Source organism: Microtus pennsylvanicus, chromosome 4 (assembly GCF_037038515.1).
Source record: "Microtus pennsylvanicus isolate mMicPen1 chromosome 4, mMicPen1.hap1, whole genome shotgun sequence".
Classification (NCBI taxonomy): Eukaryota; Metazoa; Chordata; class Mammalia; order Rodentia; family Cricetidae; genus Microtus; species Microtus pennsylvanicus.
The window spans coordinates 76,008,057-76,030,882 of NC_134582.1; the positions used below are offsets into that span (position 1 = coordinate 76,008,057).

Genomic DNA, 22,826 nt, shown 5'->3' on the forward strand with positions numbered 1-22,826 from the left:
GTAAACACTCTTGACCACTGAGCCATCTCTCCAGCTTGTTGGTCCTTTTTAGTGTCACTCATGCACCTGTGTATTTCTAGTTCTGGGGACTGAAATCTGCTTCTGGCCTCTGTTGGCTCCTGCATGCATGTAGTGCACATATGTACATTCAAAATAACTTAAAAGAAATGTTGGTTCAACCTAAATTGACCTATAATGAGGTCTCTATCAAAGGCCTGCAGGGGTGTCCCCTGGAACTCGAGAAGCTGGTTTATAGAAAGAATAAAGGACTAGATGGGACATACAAGGTGATTTCTCAAGAACAGCCAAAGGCTTGAGGACTTAGCCTGTCAGAAATCAGACATCATGAAGCTACAGAAATAATGTATTTGTGTAAACTGACCTTATGCAAATGGCTAGAGAGACAGAAATAGATCACTGTGTATGTGAAGTCTTGTGACTTCACGGTGGCATGACAGGGAATGGGAAAAATAAGGATCAGTAAGTAGAACTCATTGGAAAATTTGAATTTCCTTTTGACATTGTGTTATAAAAGGTAGTAGCTAATAGACGAAGAGCTTACATATCAAAAGTAAAAGATTGCAATTTTACCTTCCTACCTTGGGATGCAAACTTTTATCTTTGTGGGTGCTTTCTCTCTCTGGCCACATTTTCTGGATTGATATTCTAATATATATGTATATATTATATATTAGATTATATAATATATTTTAATATATATGTGTGTGCGCGTGTGTAAAAAGAGACTGCTCATTCATTTCCCGACTACTCAGACCTGAATAATCACACAGAAACTATATTAATTACAACATTATCTTAAATCAACCCATTTCTATTAATTTGTGTACTGCCATGATGCTGTGGCCTACCGGTAAGTTTCCCTCATGTCTCTCTCCTTTGGCAACTACATGGCATCTCCTTGACTCCGCCTACTCTCTATATATCTCTGTTCAAGTTTCCCACCTGACTTTACTCTGCTAAGCCATTGGCTGAAACAGCTTTATTCATTAACCAATAAAAGCAACACATATACAGAAGGACCTCCCACATCATTTGTGTGCATGCGTCCCTGTACCACATGTGTGCCTGATACTGGCAGAGGCCAGAAGACAGTGTCAGATCTCCTGGGACTGAAGTTATAGGCAGCTCTGAAGGAGCAGCCTTAACCATAGAGCCATTTCTCCAGTCTTTTAGGAATTTTTTTTTAACCTGCTTGAATATATATTTAAAATCGTCTTTGTGTTTCTCCATATTTATCTTCCTCTGTTGAGTTGATTTCCTTGTGCAAGGACTCCAAACAGCCCCAGAGCTCATGATCAGGTTCAAGTGAAGGGAGGAGAGGTCAGGAAAGCCAGGAAGGTAGGAGCCAAAGGCAGGGGGATCAGACAAGCCATGGGTCTGGGATTTCAGGTAGTGATGAGTACCAGCATGAACTCTAAGACTCCCAGGACTTTGGTAACCCTCGTATAAAGCATCTCTGTCTTCAGCAGTTTGCAAAGTGAGGGAGGCAGCGGCAGATGGAGAACGCTTGATGGGGATGTCCTAAGGACCACCTTCAAGGTCACGTCCTAAGGACCACCTTCAAGGTCACATCCTAAGGACCACCTTCAAGGTCACGTCCTAAGGACCACCTTCAAGGTCACGTCCTAAGGACCACCTTCAAGGTCACGTCCTAAGGACCACCTTCAAGGTCACATCCTAAGGACCACCTTCAAGGTCACGTCCTAAGGACCACCTTCAAAGGACCACCTTCAAGGTCACGTCTAAGGACCACCTTCAAGGTCATGTCCTAAGGACCACCTTCAAGGTCTGGGGGCCGGATAAACTGTAGGCTCCCAACTCTGCACAAACGGGGGGGGGGGGCGTTTCTGTTTTCCCAGAGTGGAGTCTGGCCTAAGCGGTTCCCTCCAAGGTTCTGGGTTTGACTCTGGAGCTCCTGTCTGAGGAGAGAGCCTTCCCTTAGTCATCTTGTGAGTCCTCCTTCCTACTCCCAGGACACTGCAACATATTCAAAAGTTTTATACCTTCATTTTCGTGCAAGCAGTGTTGAGACAATGGGTTATGAGGTCATGCCTGTTCCCACAGGCCTTACAGTCTGTGCCTTCCCACAAGAACTTCAGGCTCCTATTTCTCCTTTTAGAATTCTTTTTTTTTTTTTTTTTTGGTTTTTTGAGACAGGGTTTCTCTGTGGTTTTGGAGCCTGTCCTGGAACTAGCTCTTGTAGACCAGGCTGGTCTCGAACTCACAGAAATCCACCTGCCTCTGCCTCCCGAGTGCTGGGATTAAAGGCGTGCGCCACCACCGCCCGGCTTACTTTACTTTGCTTTATGCAGATGGGTATTTTGCCTGCATGCATGTCTGTGTTGTGCGTGCTTGCGGAGGCCAGAAGAGGGCTCTGATCCTTTAGAACTGCAGTTACACGTAGTTGTGAGCCACCATGGGGTGCTGGGAATCGAACTCAAGTCCTCTGGAAGAGCAGCCAGTGCTCTTAACGGCTGAGCCATCTCTCCAGCCACGCTGCCTATCCTTCAATAGAATGGTGGTTTCCCGAAAGTTTTCACTTGTGAGTCTCTGTTCTCTAAACTCGAGCCATTGTGGGTTTTCTAGATTATAGGTGTGATCATTTGCTTCCGGTTTAACCCATTCCTGCCCTTCCCTTGTTCAGGAGGACAATTCTCCCAACTAACATTGCCTCCTGTGACCTCGTTTCCCTGAACCAGGGATGCTTTGAACACACTTGATCTTTTCCCCTTTGGTCTTGCCTGCTGTTCCCATTGTCTGGGACGCTGTCTGCCTTTTTAAGTTCCTAGCTTCCTTAAGTTCCGCTGCCAGGCCTTTACTTTCGGGAGGTGTTTTCTACCCTGGCATCACTGAATTGGTCCCTTGTGCTTCTGTAGTTCCTATGGAACTGTAATGCTTAAAATGTGATGTTTGTGGGCTGGAGAGATGACTCAGCAGCTAAGAGCACTGGCTGCTCTTCCAGAGGTCCTAAGTTCAATTCCCAGCACCTACATGGTGGTTCATAACCATCTGTAATGGGATCAGATTCCTTCTTTTTGTGTGCATGAAGACAGAGTACTCATATACATAAAATACATGAATAAATAAATCTTTTTTTTTTTTTTTTTTTGGTTTTTCGAGACAGGGTTTCTCTGTGGCTTTGGAGCCTGTCCTGGAACTCGCTCTTGTAGACCAGGCTGGTCTCGAACTCACAGAGATCCGCCTGCCTCTGCCTCCCGAGTGCTGGGATTAAAGGCGTGCGCCACCACTGCCCGGCGAATAAATAAATCTTTAAAAAATATGATGCTTGACTGTTACCTGGTTTTCCCCCTCACTGAACTTGGAACTTTTAGTTGGGAGGGACGGGCCTTTGTTTACCATCGTGTTTCCCATGAACTGAAATATAATTCCTGTCATATATTAGCCCCCATTAACTGCTAAGTGGATCCGCGTCTCCATAGAGAGTGTTAGAATGCTTACGCTGCTCCTTTTCTGGGAGGGAGGGAGGGCAGAGTGGAGGAAAAAGACTTCTCACAAAGTCGCAGTGCCTGGTGGGAGAATCTGAGCAGGAGCCCAGCTTCCTCCAGAGAAAAGCACTGTGCCCTGGAAGGTCCTGCAGAAATGGGGCCGTATTTCCTCCACTGCTGTCTTGGGAGTCGCCCCTCATGGGTGGCTCACGTCCGTCAACTTGTGGGGATGTACAACTGTGCTTGCTAATACGTGACCTCTCTTTCCCTCCATCTTTCCCTCACAGCACCAAGCTGAGCCCTCAGTCCACGGTGCAGGCCCAGGATGATGAGGAGAGCCGGAGGACGGTCACTGTCAACCCTGCCCACATGGGAAAGGCCTTCAAGGTCATGAATGAGCTTCGAAGGTACTTTCCTACCCTCCCTGTGCCCTTTGAGATGGAACCCGAAGGGTGAGCTCCACTAGGGCCCAGAACAGACGTTGGGGCACACCACCTACTGGGTTCCAGCTTCATGGCCCACTCTCGCTCTGCTTCAGATTCCGAGACTGAAGCTTCCCCTTTATAATTATTCAATACCTACATTTCAGTGATTAATCACAGGGGGCGTTCATTTGTGGGTAGAGCAGGTCTGTGGCTAAGCCTGGGAGCTGAGATTGGGGTGACTGCGCATTACACACAGGGCAGATGAGATAGCAGATGACACACACTGTTTAGTCTCTGTTTAGTCACTGTTGAGTCTCTCGGATGGAGTTCGGCTTGGGAAGGCCGCCACACAAGTGGCAGGATGCGCCTCTCCTGAAACGTATGTCTACCCTGTAAAGACGTGAGGTGAAAGTGCATCTAATCCCTTCAAGTTGGGTGGTGAGGGCAGGAGGGCTATTTGTAAGGCCAGTGTACATGTTTGGCAAGCATGGTGTGAGATGGGTTCTGGGCACTGAACGTGTTCTCTGGTACAAAGCCAGTTGGGAGCATTTCCTCCTTTCTCAGCTACTGCCCAGGCCCTGGGAGGAGCGGGTAGGAGCCACGAGGTCAGGAGTGTGAAGAGTTATTGAAAAGAGCCTCTTAGAGCAAGTGTGCTCAGATGTAGGATGTACCAGGCCTGACAGCCGCAGGTGCACACACTTATATTTGTTTTCTAAAGGGTGGAACAGAAACAAGCATGAAAATGAACTTTGGGCATGCAGGAGACACTTGAGCTGAGTGTTGAAGGCCAAGGAAGAGTTAAAGACACAGAGGGTGGTGGGGTAGGGAGGAGACCTCTGGGCAGAGAGCAGCACACGCTGAGAAGTGTGTGCCGCGTGGGGGACGGACCGTATTTAAACAGACGCTCTGTTTCATTCCTTTAGGAAATCTTTTGAACTTTACTGTCATTGTATGTGTGTGTGCACACGTGTGTGTGTCACATCACGCATCCGTATGTGTCTGTGTGCAGGAACGTGTTTGTACTATAGTGTGCATCTGTGTGTATATGTGTGTCTGTGTGTGGGTGTGAGGGTGTCACAGTGTGTATATGGGAGGCAGAGGACAACTCTCAGCCAGTTCTCTCCTTTCCCCTTTAGCTGGGCTCGGGGATTGAACTCAGGTTGTCAGGGTTACACGGCAAGCTCCGTACCCAGTGAGTCACCTTGCTAGTCCTCAAGTTCTCACTCTCGTTTGTTTTCTCAGTTCTCCTTTCTGCATGGCCAGTATTTAGCGCACACACACACACACACACACACACACACACACACACTCAGACCCACAAAATTAAATTAAGCAGCACATGGCATATTGTTCAATTTGTTTAGGCCTCCCACCAGATTCCCTGGAAAGTCTGGGAACGTATACGCTAGGATGGAGGCCATGCACACGGACCCAGATCTTCCATCCCTGAAGAATCTTTGTGGTCTTTCCTAGACACTGTTGGAGCTCCACGTTTAGTCCCTCAGGGCACAGATTAAGTCAGTTGTCCAAGAGTGGGTTTTCTCCCCAGGCCTGAGTTTGCCTGTGCAGATTCTCCCTCCTCACCCCCGGCTATGACACCCCTTCCTTTTAGATTTAGAAGTCACCCTGGTGTACCTGTTGGTTCCTGGATTTCACGTCTTTCTCCAAGAGCGTCTGCTTGGCTTGGGTCTGCCTCTGCCCAGGAGTCGTACTGTTCCTTCACCTTTTTAGGGCTTGGCACTGCTGACGTCCGAGGAACGCTAGCTCCTTCTAGGCACTGTGGAAAAACGGAGTCCTGTAGTTGAACGCGATTGGCCTTGAGAATGCACGTAGGCATATTGAAGGCTCTGCTGTGGCTGACTAAAGATTCTCACACGTCCTTGAGACTTAGGCTCGGGTTAGTGTTTGGGAAAACATCAGTCTGAGAACCACATCCTTTGCTGAGGTTTAAATGAATACTCTCGTCCGTCCTCTTTCTGCTTTGTTCAAATGGACCACATTCTATCTATATTTGAAACTTTTAGTTTGGGTGTAGGCATGAGCTGCGCCTGCCCTCTGTCTCTGTCTTCCTTTCTGCGCTGTAGTTATTGCAGCAGAACATTTAGAGAAGGTAGATGATGAGAAAATCACCAATCGAGGTGGCTCAGTGGTTTAGAGCACTGGCTGCGCTTGCAGAGGACCAGAGTTCAAATCCAAGCTCACAACCATTTGTAATTTCAGTTTCAGGGTCTGACACCCTCCTTTGGCTGCGACAGGCACTCACTGCATGCAAACTGCTCAGATGTAATCCAGTCAAAACACCCACATACATAAAATAAGAATAAAGTTTAAATGCTTTAAAAAGTCACATAGAATTTTGTTAATGACCTATTGGTAGAGCTTTGGGGAATCGCTTTCTCTTCTTTGGCTTCTCTCATAGTCCTATCACTGAACCATTTTTTTCCTACCTCACTGTCTCTAACATGAATCACACGGATAGACGGCATCCCACTTTTGGCATATTATAGTAAAAGTCAGTCCCCTGCTGATGGATGTCATCATTCCTCATGCCGCATGGGAAAACGCACTCTCAGTGGTTGGCTTTCCATTGGCGTGTCCTCTCACGAGCACAGACTTGGTTCCGGTACTGGTTCTAGCTCATACTAACCACGTGGCCTTGGGCAATTTACTCTCCCTGATCTCCCTTTTGTCAGCCATGAAGGGCGGCTAATAACACCAGTCTTGCTACATTGTTAATGGTGGGTCAGTGACCCGCTCACTCTTGCTGGATTGCTAAGGGTTAGTAAGTGACGTGCTCAGAATAGTACTAGCACACGTCTTGTGGTTGTTAAATACGCGTACACCGTGGCAATTACTTCTATAGGATCAATTCCTGGGAAGAGAGTCGATTCAACAGCCTGGAAGACCATGGCGACGAGGCCTTAGTTAGTGCTGAGGTCTGGCTCATCACCGTTCTGTCACGGTTAGCTTGAAAACATCAGCCTCTGTGTTGGGTTGCAGATGTTGGGCAGTGGGTAAGAGAATCAAAGCTCTGGCCCTCAGGGAGGCTTCTGTTCTTACGGTACTGAAAGGCAATATCAAACCCCAAGGTATTTGAAGACCGTCTTTAAAAAGTAGGGTCGATGGGTAAGGCAGGCAGAAGGACCTGCATCACTGTGCTATAGATCCGGGTGACGTTAATGGGACTTTAGTGGCGAGCTGATAGGCAGACTTCACTCTGCTGAGGCGGCACCAATGACTGCTCTGGAGTACCCAGGGGCCTGGGCCTGCATCTCCCATTGTCTCCACGTTCCCCTCCCTCACTTTTGAACTATTTTAGTTCAAGCACACATGCTCTTTGCAATTTATGAATCACACAACTCCCGAGTTTCCTATTCTTTTTACTTCTGTGGTAGAGAAGGAGCTGTTGCCTTGGCAACCACTCAGCCTTGCCCCTCCTTTCCATTTCAGTGCGTGGTTCTGACTGTGGTGCTTTTGGGTGGCAGAGCTCCCGTGGGGGACTCTGGCTCCTGGGCTAGAGCAGGTAGTGGAGACTAGTCCTTTCTGGAGATGCACATCCTGACCAGGCCTGAGAGAGGGGAGCAGGAAGCATAGAGGCTCCAGCCTGTGTTTAGAATTCTCTCTCTGCTGAAGGTTGGTTGGCCTTGCTAAGGGTTGCGTCCTTTCAGTGAGCGGTACCCCGGCGCCTCGGTGCTTTTCACATGGCTTTTCTGCATGGCCACAGATTGTTCTATGCCCTCTTGAAAAATGACTATTACTTGCGTGTGTGCATGTGTGTGGGTGCAAGCATGTAAGGTACACATGCATATGTGTGTATGTGCATTTAGAGGCCAGAAGACAACTTCAGGCTGTCCTTACTCAGGAACCACTCAGCTCTTTTAAAGATAGGGTCCCAGTGACCCGGAATTCACCTAGTAGATCAGGCTAGCTGACCAGCGGACTCCAGAGAGATTTGCTTGGGATTACAAATGTGTGTCCCCCACACCTAGCTTTTTGCTTTTTTAATTTTGTGATGTGGGTTTGGGGGACTGAGGACCTGCTTGTAAGATAAACACTTTACCCACTAAGCCATCTTCCAGTTCTATTTTTGGGTTTTTGAATTTTTTTTTGATTTTTGTAGCCGAGGCTAGACTCAAGTTTCTGGACCTCTTGCCTCCATCTCCAGAGTGATGGGGTTCTGGGAGTGCGAGGTCACGCCGCCCTGGTGGTTCATCGCCTCCATCTCCAGAGTGCTGGGATTCCCTGAGTGCGAGGCCACGCCACCCTGGCGGTTCATCGCCTCCATCTCCAGAGTGCTGGGATTCCCTGAGTGCGAGGCCATGCTGCCCTGGTGGTTCATTCACGCTGCATTATCTTCATACAACACACACATGCTTGCTATGGCATGACCTTCACACACACATGCTTGCCTTGGCATGACCTTCACACAACCATGTTTACCATGGTATGACCTTCACATACACACATATGCTTACCATGGCATGACCTTCACATGCACATATATGCTTGTTATGGCATGACCTTCAAATGTACATACACTTGCCTTGGCATGCCCCCCACCCCAGTAAAACATGAAATGTAACAAACTTGAAAAATGAGATGGAAAATGAAGAAGACACCTGACATCGACCTCAGGCCTCCACACGCATGTGCACACGTGTGTGCACCTGTACACACATGTATATATATACCAACATGCACCCTCTCATAGGTTCATTGACCATAAATGTCATAAAATACATTTAACAGTAGCAAAAGCCCATTTTTATGGCCTTCTAACTCTTTTCTGTGGATCTGTACAGCTGCCTGAGCGACTGTTTCTGTGTTGTGATAAAGTGCCCGGCAAGGGCAATGAAAGGACAACAGGTCTATTTGGGTTCAGTCTGAGGCTATGCCCATCAGTGGCGGGGGGTGTCGCAGCCCCAGGAACTTAGGGCAGATGGTTACATTGTGTTCTCTGTCAAGAATGGGGAACCATGAATGGTGGCCCTCAGCTCGTTTCCTCCTGTATATGCAGGCCAGAATCCCAGCCTAGGGAATGGTGCCGCTCACAGAGAACAGGTTTTTCCATCTCAGTTAACCTAACCAAGCTCATCCTCCATAGGCGTGCCTACAGCCGTGTCCCAGGTCATCCTGGGCCTTTGACAATTGAGATACCATCACAGTGGCTGTTTTTATGTTAGTGTGTTCTTTCAGGGGCTTGGTTCTTGCTCAGTATTTTTAGACAAGAGTCTCACCGTTTTACCTAAGTTGTCTCAAAACTGGACGGCGTAGTGTTTTTCCCAGCTAAGACAGTCAAGAAAACGGTGCAGGCTTGCTTGTGCTCTTGCGTCCACTTACAGCAGAGTCAGTTCTGTTCCCATTGGTGCCGCCTGCTGTAGAATGAGGTCCAATGGTCTTGGCTTCTTAGTTCCCAAAGGTCTTACCCATCCCAGAAGCCCCACCACCGGCCCTCCATTCCTTGTCTTTTCTGGCCCTAAGTGCCAGCCAGTGATGAAGCCTGGGGATACTTCGGAGAAGGCACTGTATTTAGTCTAGAGAACTGTATTCAGGGTTCAGCCTTCTGATTTGGGCATCTCTTCCCTTCTTTGAGTTTCAGAGGCCAGATGCTATCCAAGGCCAGGGAGAGTGTCTGCAGGTCTTGTGGGCTCAGGCTTTATGGTTCTGTTTCTCTGAGAGAAACTTCAACAGTGCATTGGTATTGGTAGTGACTAAGTGTGCCGCTCCAGAGATAGCGGGTGCTCAACTTCTCTTCCACCGCCAGCCACAACAGACTCATTGATCCAGCATCCTCAGACAAAAGCCAGACACGAGCAAGCTGAGACGAGCTTGCCTTCCTTGCCCGTGAGCAAACTGAGATGCCCTTGTCTTCCTTGCCTCTCACCTGTTGCTAGCATTTTAAAGAAGAGGCTAGTGGTGATCAGGGTACCACAGAAGGAGCTTGGGGATTCAGTTACGTGCCTTCAAATCCCATCTCTACTTTCTTGTGGGCCTTTGAGGAACTTACTGGTTTCTCTGGGCCTCTGTTCCCTCGTTGCAGGATGCAGGCATAACAATTAGCCTCACTTCAGTGAGTTCATTGTAGAGAGGATTAAATGACATGGTGTTAGGCTGCGGGAGCACTTAGACAAGTGGTTGGCAATCCCTCACTCAGCAAATGCTGTCGAGACAATAGTGAAAGGTGAGGTAAGGACCTGGAAGGCTGATGGAGAAGGTCTGGGATTGCCTAGGTCCTGTGGCACCCTAAGGTGCCCAAATATCCTTTTTTGGTCTTTTTTTTGAGGTGTTGGGGATCCAGCTCCACTGAACCCAGAATCTTACATATACTAGGCAGGTTCTCCTCCACTGCCTATACCCCAAGGCCTATTTTACCTTTTGTTTTGAGACAGGGTCTTATTAAATTGCCTAGGTGAGCCTTGAACTTACTCCATAGCCTTGAACATGAGATCCTCCTGCCTCAGTCTCCTGAGTAGCCAGGATTACAGGCTTGTGCCACCAAGCCCAGTTCTCAATTACCCATCCTGTCCATGAATGTGTATTGATTATTTCCATATATTTGTTTGTTTGAAACAGTGTAGGATCTATTATGTGGCAGGTATGCAGCCTAGTGTCTAGGGTCCAAGGTGAAATATGCTAAGCCCGTTTACAAGTTCATGGTGGCACGTTGGTGACAGCCATGTAAGAAGATAGTTGCAAGATTCTGGTGTGTGTGTTCACATGTGTGCACATGTGTGGAGGTCAAGAGGTCAGTGTTGGGCATCTCACTGAGACAACATCATTGAGCCCTCCTCCCTGCCTGTGTCAAGACAAGAAACAGTCTCTGTGCCTGCCCTCTATATGGTCAGCGTGGGACAGGGGTGGGACAGGGGTGGGTGTCCATGCTGTGACCTTTTCTGTCACCTCACTGGTGTCTTACAGTAAGCAGCTGCTGTGTGACGTGATGATTGTGGCAGAAGACGTGGAGATAGAAGCCCACCGAGTGGTCCTGGCGGCCTGCAGCCCTTACTTCTGTGCGATGTTCACAGGTATGGCCAGGGCGCTCAGCAACCTAAGGAGGACACTGAGGGCGGCTGCAGGAGGTGGGGGAGCAGGACGAGGGGAGGGAGGAGAGGCACAAAGAGCGTCTGTGTTCTGAGCTTTGTACATGGAGAACCTGAGGGGGCCTCAGCCTCAGCCAGGTCAGTGGGACATGTAATCTTCGGGTCCCCACCAAGAACAAAGAATCAAAGGGCTCATGAGTCTCGAGTGTCAGCATCACAGCCGTGGGGGAATGTCGTCCACAGTGTAGACCTCTGGCTGTCTGCTGCGCCTGCTGAGGGCCAAGGCAGAGAACATCTGGTGAGAAGGGAGTGGCTTCTTCATACCTGGCCCCGTGCTTGCCCCCAGGGACTGTTCTGGTCATTTCTCCCAGGCGTGAATCAGGGGTCTCGTGTAATCTCTCTGAAGGTGTGGACATCTGGTGATGGTAGAGGAACCACCAGGGTCTGCCACAACTCCAGCACCTTTGCCAAGTCTGCAGGGAACAGGTCGGCCTGCCTAAGGATCTCCCATAGTTACGCCTGGGCTGAGTCCCTGAATCCCACAGGCTGAGCTGCCCGTCTGCGATGCCCCCTTGTCCCGTATGACTGCTGTCGGAGGGTGCCATCTGGGCTTGTGAGACACCCAGCCTGCTCAGGCGTCCCCGCCACATGCTTCCTAAGTGGCCTGGGCTTGCTCTGAGTGTGGCACCCATCCTCTTACATCTACCTGGCCTGTGCCCTGGTGTCGCGACACTTGTGCCCTTGCGTAACTGGCGCTCCTCCTCCTGTACACGTATCCCCTCAGCAAAGGCCCTTCTTGTCGTCGTCTTAGCTCTGCAACGAGGCTCTTTCCATCCTCATTTAAAAGACTAAACTATAGCCATTTTTTAAAACCTGTCTCCTCATTTCTTGTGAAGATGGGACTCTTGTTTGACCTGTTTGTCACCCTATCTTAAATGCTCATAGCAGGGCACAAGTATTTTGTTAATGTGTGACTGAAGTGTCACCTGCTTAATTGTGAGCTTTAGGTGCTCGGGAGACCCGTCTTGTCAGCCTTGGGTCCACCCTGCCCTCTACAGAAGACAGTGGATGAGTGCAGGGAGGAAGAGAGCCTGAGCTTGCAGAGCGGTGGACACAAACCTTTTCCCTCTGTCACGTCTCGTTTTCCCTACTGTGGTGCATAGCTGGGTAGGAGTGACAGGGTTGTTGGCAGGGCCTTGGTGTTGTTCTGTAAGAACCCCCTGTGCGTGTATTCCCTGGCTCATCACTCGAAGGGGTCAGTCTCAGTTTGGAGTTGTGTACCTGCTGGAGTTGGCCAGGTGTCCTGTGTCACTTGAGTCAGGGAAGGTTTTTTTACCATATAGTCTGGGAAACCAACTGTGCTCACCACCTGGGGCTCTCACCGTCCTCCCTTCAGAGCAGCTGTGATCATTCCCTGGGGATGTCAGCCGTCCTCCCGTCAAAGCAGCTGTGCTCACCACTTGGGGCTCTCACCAACCTCCCTTAGAGCAGCTGTGCTCACCACCTGGGGCTCTCATCGTCCTCCCTTCAGAGCAGCTGTGATCATCCCCTGGGGATGTCAGCCGTCCTCCCGTCAAAGCAGCTGTGCTCACCACTTGGGGCTCTCACCAACCTCCCTTAGAGCAGCTGTGCTCACCACCTGGGGCTCTCATCGTCCTCCCTTCAGAGCAGCTGTGATCATCCCCTGGGGATGTCAGCCGTCCTCCCGTCAAAGCAGCTGTGCTCACCACTTGGGGCTCTCACCAACCTCCCTTAGAGCAGCTGTGCTCACCACCTGTGACTCTCACCGTCCCCCCTTAGAGCAGCTGTGTTCACCACCTGGGGCTCTCACCGTCCTCCCTTAGAGTAGCTGTGCTCACCACCTGGGGCTCTCACCGTCCTCCCTTCAGAGCAGCTGTGTTCACCACCTGGGGATGTCATCCGTCCTCCCTTAGAGCAGCTGTGCTCACCACCTGTGACTCTCACTATCCCCCCCTTAGAGCAGCCGTGCTCACCACCTGTGACTCTCACCATCCCCCCCTTAGAGCAGCTGTGCTCACCACCTGGGGCTCTCATCGTCCTCCCTTCAGAGCAGCTGTGATCATCCCCTGGGGATGTCAGCCATCCTCCCGTCAAAGCAGCTGTGCTCACCACTTGGGGCTCTCACCAACCTCCCTTAGAGCAGCTGTGCTCACCACCTGTGACTCTCACCGTCCCCCCTTAGAGCAGCTGTGTTCACCACCTGGGGCTCTCACCGTCCTCCCTTAGAGTAGCTGTGCTCACCACCTGGGGCTCTCACCGTCCTCCCTTCAGAGCAGCTGTGTTCACCACCTGGGGATGTCATCCGTCCTCCCTTAGAGCAGCTGTGCTCACCACCTGTGACTCTCACTATCCCCCCCTTAGAGCAGCCGTGCTCACCACCTGTGACTCTCACCATCCCCCCCTTAGAGCAGCTGTGCTCACCACCTGGGGCTCTCACTGTCCTCCCTTCAGAGCAGCTGTGATCATCCCCTGGGGATGTCAGCCGTCCTCCCGTCAAAGCAGCTGTGCTCACCACTTGGGGCTCTCACCATTCCCCCTTAGAGCAGCTGTGCTCACCACCTGTGACTCTCACCATCCCCCCCTTAGAGCAGCTGTGCTCACCACTTGGGGCTCTCACCAACCTCCCTTAGAGCAGCTGTGCTCACCACCTGGGGCTCTCACCGTCCTCCCTTAGAGCAGCTGTGCTCACCACCTGGGGCTCTCACTGTCCTCCCTTTAGAGTGGCCTCAAACTCTAGCCACAGGGCCTTACTTCCTTCCGCCTCTTTCCTTCACCTGCAGCTAGTCATTTTGGAAGAATTTATCTTTCTCCAATAGTTATTCAGCCACAGTTTCAACATGCAGCTTAGCCAGGCACGCTTTGTATGCATGGTTTTGTAAGTTCAGCACTGACAGAGGAATCGGCTCAGAAATATAATGAATTGAACTGTTGGCTCCAACAAACAGGCCTGTGGGTAGCAGAAATGCCTTAGAGAACAGACACAGTTGTGGGCGTGTGTGCTCCTAGGACAGATCTTGGCCGTAACTGAAGGGAGGAGAGGACCAAGAGGAACAAATCTCCCTGCCCAAGCCCTTCACATGACCTGGTGACCGTCCATCCCCTCATCTTTTATCCACCCTTCCTTCTACCCATCCAAATACCTCTACACACATTGATTACAGATATAAAGATCAGAAAATGGGAGCAAGCATAAAGTAAAAAAAATTAAAGTAAACCCGTGCACTACTGCATTTAGGTGGTCATTCTTTCAGATGTTCTATTGATGGACACGTACGTATGCAACATAGCTTTCAGAACAAGTGGGTTCACATATGCTTGAATAGCCATGCTTCAATACACATGCATTTAAAAGCTGCTGCTAATCTGGAATTTTTTCTTTCCCCTTTCCACTCCGCCCAGCTCCTTTCCACCCTTCATTATGACTCACACATCAGTGCCTTAGCAGAGTCTGGCATGGCTCCTCCACGCTCAGATCCCTTTGCCACCACGCCCGGTACCTTACGCTTCTCTTTGGTACCATGGCTTCCCTCAACGCTTCCCTAACCACCGACGATGCTTGTCAGTCATCAGCTTTCTGAGGTAAAAAGCCTGTGTCTGCTTAACGAGCTCCACCCGCCGTGGACAGGTGCTCAGAAAACATTAACGGCACTTAGCATCTGCCCTTCACGTGTTCCTCTGCCCGTGAAGTCATGTCTGTATCCTGACTTCATAGCTTCATAAAATTCCGTCCTAACCAAAAATCCATTCCCTTATTTGTTAGAGATTATAGTTCTTCTCAGCATTTTCGGTTACAAACAATGTTTCCATGGGAACCTGCATCTTAGCCGTCCTTACACCGCTAATCATTTCCTTAGAGTAGATTCCTGTGACAGGAAGCGCTTGACTGAAGGCTGTGTACATCAAAGGAAATCCACTATTAGATCCGTTTGTTTTCTTTTATGTAAATGGGTGTTCGACTGCCATGTATGTATGGCGTGCCTGGTGCCCATAGAGGCAGAAGGGGGCTTTACAACCCTTGGACTAGAGTTATGGATGGTCGTGAGCCACCACGTGGGAGTCTTCTGCAAGAGCAATGGATGCTCTTAGCTGCTGGGCCGTCGCTTCAGCCCAGCCACGCTCATGTTGAAGACCCAGGAGACTCAAGTGTTTTGTATAAACACATATCTCTGAGAACAACTGGGAAGGGCATTCACCTGAATGCCCTACTGCATATAAGTGTTTACTATTGTTGGTTCACGGTTTTCTGAGTTTCCTCTCTTTGCCTTTGTTGAGATGTCCCAGCCCACGCACCTACTGGTGCCACATAAGCCTTGTGTGTGTTTGAGACCTCTCGGCTCTGCTTAAAACCTGGTAGACATTAAAAAAATCCCCACACATGACAAAATATTCCTACTTATCAGATTTGGTTTTAAAATGTATAAATTCACCAGGAAAAGGCCCAGGTGGCTTCTGTGGAGTCTGTTTCTCTCAGCATGTTCAAGTCCAGAGGCCTCCTTTTAACTGAGGAGTGGGACCTAGGCCTTCCAGTCAGGCTTGAGTGCTGCCGGTTTTCATCCAGTGGTGGCTCCGAATGCGAATTCACACCCCTGACCATGGTGGCTCCGAATGTGAATCTACAACCCTGACCATGGTGGTTCTGAATGTGAATCCACACCCCTGACCATGGTGGTTCCGAGTGCGAATTCACACCCCTGACCATGGTGGCTCCGAGTGAGAATCCACATCCCTGACCATGGTGGCTCCGAATGTGAATTCGCACCCCTGGCCATGGTGGCTCCGAGTGCAAATCCACATCCCTGACCATGGTGGTTCCGAGTGCGAATCCACACCCCTGACCATGGTGGCTCGAATGCGAATCCACACCCCGACCATGTCCTACCCACAGTAGCAAGAGGGACATGTTGTAAACTGAAGGTCTGAGTGCTTGCTAGAGTATCTGCATTCCTCCTGCCTGCAGAAAGGTCTGGAACAGGCAAGTAACTTAATTGCTTCTACTGCTTTTAGCATAAACTGAGTGGCAAGGCCGCAGGGCTATGTGTTGCCCATTCTTTGGTTGTGGATATGGGATGAGTAAGACTTTCTTGTGCATTCTACCTACGTCAGGGGCCACAAAGTTCTTATGACAACTGGCAGACCGGCCAACTTTTTTTTCTCTCTTTAAAAAGAAATTTATTCATTATTATTTTTCAAATGATGTGTCTGTGTGTGATATGCACACATGAATTCAGGTGCCCACAGAGAGCATAGGAGAGCATCCCTGGAGTTTGAGCTACAGGCAGTTGTAAGCTGCCCAGCGTGGATATGGGAAGTGAACTTGGGTTCTCTGCAGGAGCAATATGCATTTTTAACCACCAAGCCACCTCTCTAGTCCCCTGTTCTCTTTTTGTTTTGCCCTTTAACCTGTGTTCTGTTGTTTTTATCCAGAGGTCTTTGTTGTACATGTCATCTAGATATATTAAAAACAAGCCTTATTGTTCTTGATTACAATAAAGTAGTCCCACACGAGTATGGACTATAATACTCGTGTATGGAGTATAATAAAAGTCTCTTTATTTAGAGGCAGACTCACAGATCAGCAGTCCTATGCACAAGTGAGGAACAGGAACTGAATCCAGCAGTCAAGGGGGCGTGCATGTTTTACCTCTGTAGATAGAGTACATGTGGCCAGGGTCTTAAAGGCTATTGGCTGAAGGAGCTCCCATAGTACTTCCCCTTTTTGTCTAAAATAGAAGAGTTCTAAGTCTAATACAAAACTATATACAATAAGAACAAATGCCAGGTATAAAAATTAGAATTACAACCAGCACAAACAATATCAAACAAGAAATATATGCTAGATGTTTAACTAGCTATCCTATCCTAAGGAGTCTAAGTCTTCTGTTAGAAATGGCTTGGCTAAGTCATGAGAGGAAAGTAACTATGACTATCTAGTTTTCAACCCCATCAAAGACCTGAGAAGGGAAATAATATTACTTGAGTAAACAGGAAGTGTAATCAAGTGGCTCCCAAAATCTGCAAGGAATGGCAGACAACTGCCTGCCTGGGCGACCACCCAGCGTCTCATCGCACTGCTGAAGCAGCCAACGCTGGCCAAGGCCTAGAGCAACTGACAGGCCATTTTCAGCGGTAGGAAAAATTTCAAAACTGTCTTACCCTGTCTTGGCAAGGTTTGGCAGTCCTTTTTCTTGTATCCTGCTTGTTGGTCCTGACACATGCATTTTGTCAGTGGTCGAGGCCCAAAGACCAGTTTTGCCAAGAAGGAAACAAGCACCAAGTGGCGTGTCTTCAGTGCCCAACACCTTATATTATGGTATTAAAGTGACTGTGGCCTAAGGATGGTGTGAGCTCAGGGTCCTTGTCCTACCATAATGGCTAAAACAAAACATATTTGGGGTTTTAACTCAGATAAAACCTTTGGAATAACCTGGTTCCATTCTTTAGATCCTAGTGTGTTATAGTCATTAACGGTGGTGGCGGTGATGATGGTAATGATGATGGCAGGGGTGCTGATGGCGGTGATGATGGTGGCGGTGATGATGGTAATGATGATGGCAGGGGTGCTGATGGTGGTGGTGGTGGTGATGATGGTAATGATGATGGCAGGGGTGCTGATGGTGATGGCGGTGATGATGGTAATGATGATGGCAGGGGTGCTGATGGTGGTGGTGGTGGTGGCGGTGATGATGGTAATGATGATGGCAGGGGTGCTGATGGTGATGGCGGTGGTGATGATGGTAATGATGATGGCAGGGGTGCTGATGGAGATGGCGGCGGTGATGATGGTAATGATGATGGCAGGGGTGCTGATGGTGGTGGTCGTGGTGGCGGTGATGATGGTAATGATGATGGCAGGGGTGCTGATGGTGGTGGTGGTGGTGGCGGTGATGATGGTAATGATGATGGCAGGGGTGCTGATGGTGGTGGTGGTGGTGGCGGTGATGATGGTAATGATGATGGCAGGGGTGCTGATGGCGGTGATGATGGTGGCGGTGATGATGGTAATGATGATGGCAGGGGTGCTGATGGTGGTGGTGGTGGTGATGATGGTAATGATGATGGCAGGGGTGCTGATGGTGATGGCGGTGATGATGGTAATGATGATGGCAGGGGTGCTGATGGTGGTGGTGGTGGTGGCGGTGATGATGGTAATGATGATGGCAGGGGTGCTGATGGTGATGGCGGTGGTGATGATGGTAATGATGATGGCAGGGGTGCTGATGGAGATGGCGGCGGTGATGATGGTAATGATGATGGCAGGGGTGCTGATGGTGGTGGTCGTGGTGGCGGTGATGATGGTAATGATGATGGCAGGGGTGCTGATGGTGGTGGTGGTGGTGGCGGTGATGATGGTAATGATGATGGCAGGGGTGCTGATGGTGGTGGTGGTGGTGGCGGTGATGATGGTAATGATGATGGCAGGGGTGCTGATGGTGGTGGTGGTGGTGGCGGTGATGATGGTAATGATGATGGCAGGGGTGCTGATGGTGGTGGTGGTGGTGGCGGTGATGATGGTAATGATGATGGCAGGGGTGCTGATGGTGGTGGTGGTGGTGGCGGTGATGATGGTAATGATGATGGCAGGGGTGCTGATGGTGGTGATGATGGTGGTGGTGGTGATGATGGTAATGATGATGGCAGGGGTGCTGATGGTGGTGATGGTGGTGATGATGGTAATGATGATGGCAGGGGTGCTGATGGTGGTGATGGTGGTGATGATGGTAATGATGATGGCAGGGGTGCTGATGGTGGTGATGGTGGTGATGATGGTAATGATGATGGCAGTGGTGCCGATGGTGGTGGTGGCGGTGATGATGGTAATGATGATGGCAGGGGTGCTGATGGTGGTGATGATGGTGGTGGTGATGGTAATGATGATGGCAGGGGTGCTGATGGTGGTGCTGATGGTGGTGGTGGCGGTGATGATGGTAATGATGATGGCAGGGGTGCTGATGGTGGTGGTGATGGTAATGATGATGGCAGGGGTGCTGATGGTGGTGGTGATGGTGGTGATGATGGTAATGATGATGGCAGGGGTGCTGATGGTGGTGGTGATGGTGGTGGTGATGGTGGTGATGATGATGGCAGGGGTGCTGATGGTGGTGGTGATGGTAATGATGATGGCAGGGGTGCTGATGGTGGTGGTGGTGGCGGTGATGATGGTAATGATGATGGCAGGGGTGCTGATGGTGGTGGTGCTGATGGTGGTGATGATGGTAATGATGATGGCAGGGGTGCTGATGGTGCTGATGGTGGTGCTGATGGTGGTGGTGATGGTGGTGATGATGATGGCAGGGGTGCTGATGGTGCTGATGGTGGTGCTGATGGTGGTGGTGATGATGGTAATGATGATGGCAGGGGTGCTGATGGTGGTGGTGGCAGTTGCAGTAGTAGCAGCCACTGCAGTAGTGTGTGCCATTCTGAGGGTGGTGAGGGAGAATGTGAGGATCACTATGGTTACCCAGGGATTTCCGTCTGTTATTAACTAAACAGCTAGAGGAGGGATGGGGTTCCATGGGATCTGGTTGTTGGGGTGATCTTCCTCTCTGTGGCGTTGCTAAATCCCAAGTCTCAGCCTCCACACTGCGATCACCTCCTTTGATTCTTACCCAGCCTAGGGATAAAGGCAGACCAGGAAATAACCTTATTTCCCAGGAGACAGAAATTGGACCTTGGCAGTAAAATGGCTCAGGCCACCAACTGCTGGAGGACTAGCTAGGATTCAAGGAGCAGATAGGATATTTTTTTTTGCCATGTTAAGCTAACAACTGAAGTTCACTGAGTTGGCAAGGCGGGTCTTAGAACTTGGGTGAGGGTTAAAAACATCATCTTAACTCTTGTGAGGGATCATTGAGTAAGGGGTAAGTGTTTTCCTGTTTTCTTTCTGCCTAGGGCACAGGACTAAACTACAGCAGAGATCACTCAAGACAGGAGAAAGAGGAATTCTACAGTGTAAGGACCCTTGAACGTAGTAGCCCTTCTTTCCTTCTAAGAGCGTGCTCTTCAGAGACCTGCTGCGAATCTACCATTTCTTTCTCATCATCAAACCTTTATCTACTTAATAATAGGATTGGACTTGTCTGGAAGATGGGCCAGTGATTTTTCTAGACTTCTTGAATCTCATATAATAATTAAAGATTTTTCTCTTCCTTGCTTGGTTGAGTCTCTGCCCACCTGGTCCTGCTGGGCAGTCTTTCACCTGCCAAACAGGACATGTATACATTTAGTTTGCTTGTAGAATCTGGAATGTGGGCTCAGGTCTAATGGGCTGTGAAACTGTTCTATGGTTCTGAGAGAGGGCTGTGTTCAAAGTCCATTGTGGATCCTGAAGACTTCAAGGTCAAACCCTTTAGTGCGGGACACCAGACTTTTCCCCCTGCTTGCTGCAGGGACTTTCCCATTGATAACCCTCTTCCAGGCTCTTTCTTCACCCTCAAACCACTTGACCTGGTGTAGCTACAGTGATCCACTCCAAACAAACATACGGAGCATCCCTCAGCTACTTCAAGCCTGCGAGGGTGGCTTTCTGCTCCCTCCACACGAGGGCGGAACGCCTCAACGCTGTCTGTGAGCACTCAGGCAGCCTGGCTCCTATCTGCCTCTCTAGCTCTCTCAGTATTCCCTGTGTATTTCAATGTTTTTATCATTATTGTTCTTGTTTGAGTGTGTGTGTGTGTGTGTGCGTGTGCACGCCACAGAATATGCAGGGAGGACAGTTTTGGAAGTTGGTTCTCTCCTTCCATCATGGGTAGCAGGGTAGAACCAGGCTGTCAGGCTGGTATTGTCAACGCTTTTTCTGCTGATCCACCTCACTAGTTCTAGACTGAACTTCTTGTGGTTCCGTCAAGGCTGCTTTCTTCCTCACTTCTGGACTTTTTTTTTTTTTTTGACTATTCTCTCTTCCTGGAATACTTTCCCCCTTTTTCTCACTTCCCTTCTGAGTAGCCATGATGCTTCCAGATCAGTGGCTTTTAAAAGTAGGCCAATCCAATAGGAACCGTGGACTCCATGACCAGGGAAGCAAACGTGTGCTCTCGTGTGTTCGTCATGTGTGTAGAGTGTCCAGTGCAGGGATTCCTGGCCGCCAAAGGTTTTCTAAGCACAGCCCCTTCTTCTAGCCTTTACTACCCTTTGTGATTGTGGGGTTGATGGTCTGTCCTGTCTTCCCTAAGTTCACTCCAGGACAGAGGGATGACTTGGTCACCACATGTCCTGTAGGTCAAGCATGTGCTTTCGCTATGTGCTAGCTGAATGAGGAAATATCTGTCCCTCATGGGACACGAGTGTCAACATACGACATCAGAGATAGAGCCAAAAAGATACGTAAAGTGAGTTTCTCTGGGTGTCTGGCAGAGCCCCGCTGGGAGAAGCCAGCAGAGAAGGCTCTTTTGGGGTTGCACTCAGAGATGGAAAGAGCTACAGGGTTTGTATTTCTATTTTCTAGAGCTATTTTGTGAAACTTTTAGAGATAAGTGAAGAACTACGAATGGCCAAGCTCCTAGCTTGATGTAGTAGCACACTCTGCTCTCTTGGTACCCGGGAGGTTGAGGCAGGAGGATTACGAATTTGAGGCCAGCTTGGGCTACACAATGAGACCCTGTCTTAAGAAGCAGAATGAAACAAGAATGAGCAAGTCTCTGGGTGGCTTCTCTCCCGCAGGAATGACTGCAGCCCATGACGTCATGAGCTGCCAAGAGAAAACCTCTTTCTTTAGCTCCCACTCAGCGGGATACTTCCGAGGTGTTTGTTCCGTGCCAGCTCCTCCGTTATGTGATGAGGCTGCTGGGGAATGAGCGTAACAACATCTCAGCCCTCTTGGTCCTCACTTGCTAACTATTATGGTGGCTTGGGTTAGACTTTTAACCCAAGTTTTAAGTTTTACAACTCGTTTGTCAAAGCTGTTGAGTAGAGTCAGGTTCAAAACATGGAGGGATTTATTAGCTATGAGTCTATTATTAGACATGAGTTGAGATTAAGTCTAGAGTTGGTCCAACTTCAAGTCCTAGCCCTGCCTTTTTCATCTGTGTATAAACAACTCTTGAGATGACAGCTCAGTAATTTGCCAAAGGGCAGTAATGTCGCCCAGCTCTGGAAACTGTCACAAGGATGAAATGAAGTTCTGTGGACAATCATTTAGCAGAGGGCCTAGCACACGGTAGTGACTCTTATCACTGCTGTTTTTCAGAGCCAATTTAAATTAAAGTTTTAATTTGGGATAGTCATTTCTACTGTTTCATAAACAACGATAAGATTGGGGCCAACAGGACGGCTCAGCAGGTAAAGGCACTTGCTGCCGAGCCTGAAGATGCGAGCACCACACACACACACAAGGTGAGCAAACTTAGAAAATTTTAGAAAATTGCAGGAGTATTTTCTAGTTATGTGTCCACAGTTACATCTCTTCGTTTACTACAAGGGAGCTTTCTTTTTAAACGTTTATTTATTTATTTGGTGTGTATGTGCGTGCGTGCATGTGTGTGGTGTGTGTGTGTCATAGCATGTGCGTGGAGAGTAGAGGCAAACCTGCGAGAGTCGTTTTCCACCCGCGGACTCTGGAGGTTGAGCTCCATGGCCAGTCTTGGGGTCAGGAGCCTTTGCTCCCTGAACCGCCTCGCGGACCCTCCGCAGAGTGCACTTAGAAAGGCACCGTTGCTGGGAGGCCCGGTGTTTGCTTTCAGTGTCCTTTTCTTATTTACTGAAATTTCACAATTATCCAAAGAAGCAAGAAAAGTTTTGTGGCATAGGGTTCCTTAAACCTTTTCTGCTCATGATCATGAATCATTTGAAAATGTAAAGTAGCTATATAAAACAGACATCAAATTTACTTTTTAAAAGTTTATTTATTTGTTCTTTAAAGAATCTTTTTAAAGATTTAA

General features: G+C 49.1%; 1 protein-coding gene across 5 annotated transcripts in view; it reads left to right on the forward strand.

The window, feature by feature from the left end:
* The window catches only part of Klhl3 (kelch like family member 3), a 118,745-nt gene that overhangs the window by 18,508 nt on the left and 77,411 nt on the right, over nucleotides 1–22,826 (forward strand). For 2 of the 5 annotated variants that reach the window (XR_012910348.1, XM_075969463.1), the window contains exons 2-3: nucleotides 3,755–3,874; nucleotides 10,811–10,917. Coding sequence is in view for 3 of the 5 variants with exons in the window: in XM_075969463.1 (XP_075825578.1) it covers nucleotides 3,755–3,874; nucleotides 10,811–10,917 (227 nt within the window). In the remaining 2 variants the exon portion in view is untranslated. Of the gene's footprint in view, nucleotides 1–3,754; nucleotides 3,875–10,810; nucleotides 10,918–19,842; nucleotides 19,903–22,826 lie in introns of all 5 variants that reach the window. The other 3 variants (XR_012910349.1, XM_075969464.1, XM_075969462.1) reach the window with 2 other exon arrangements.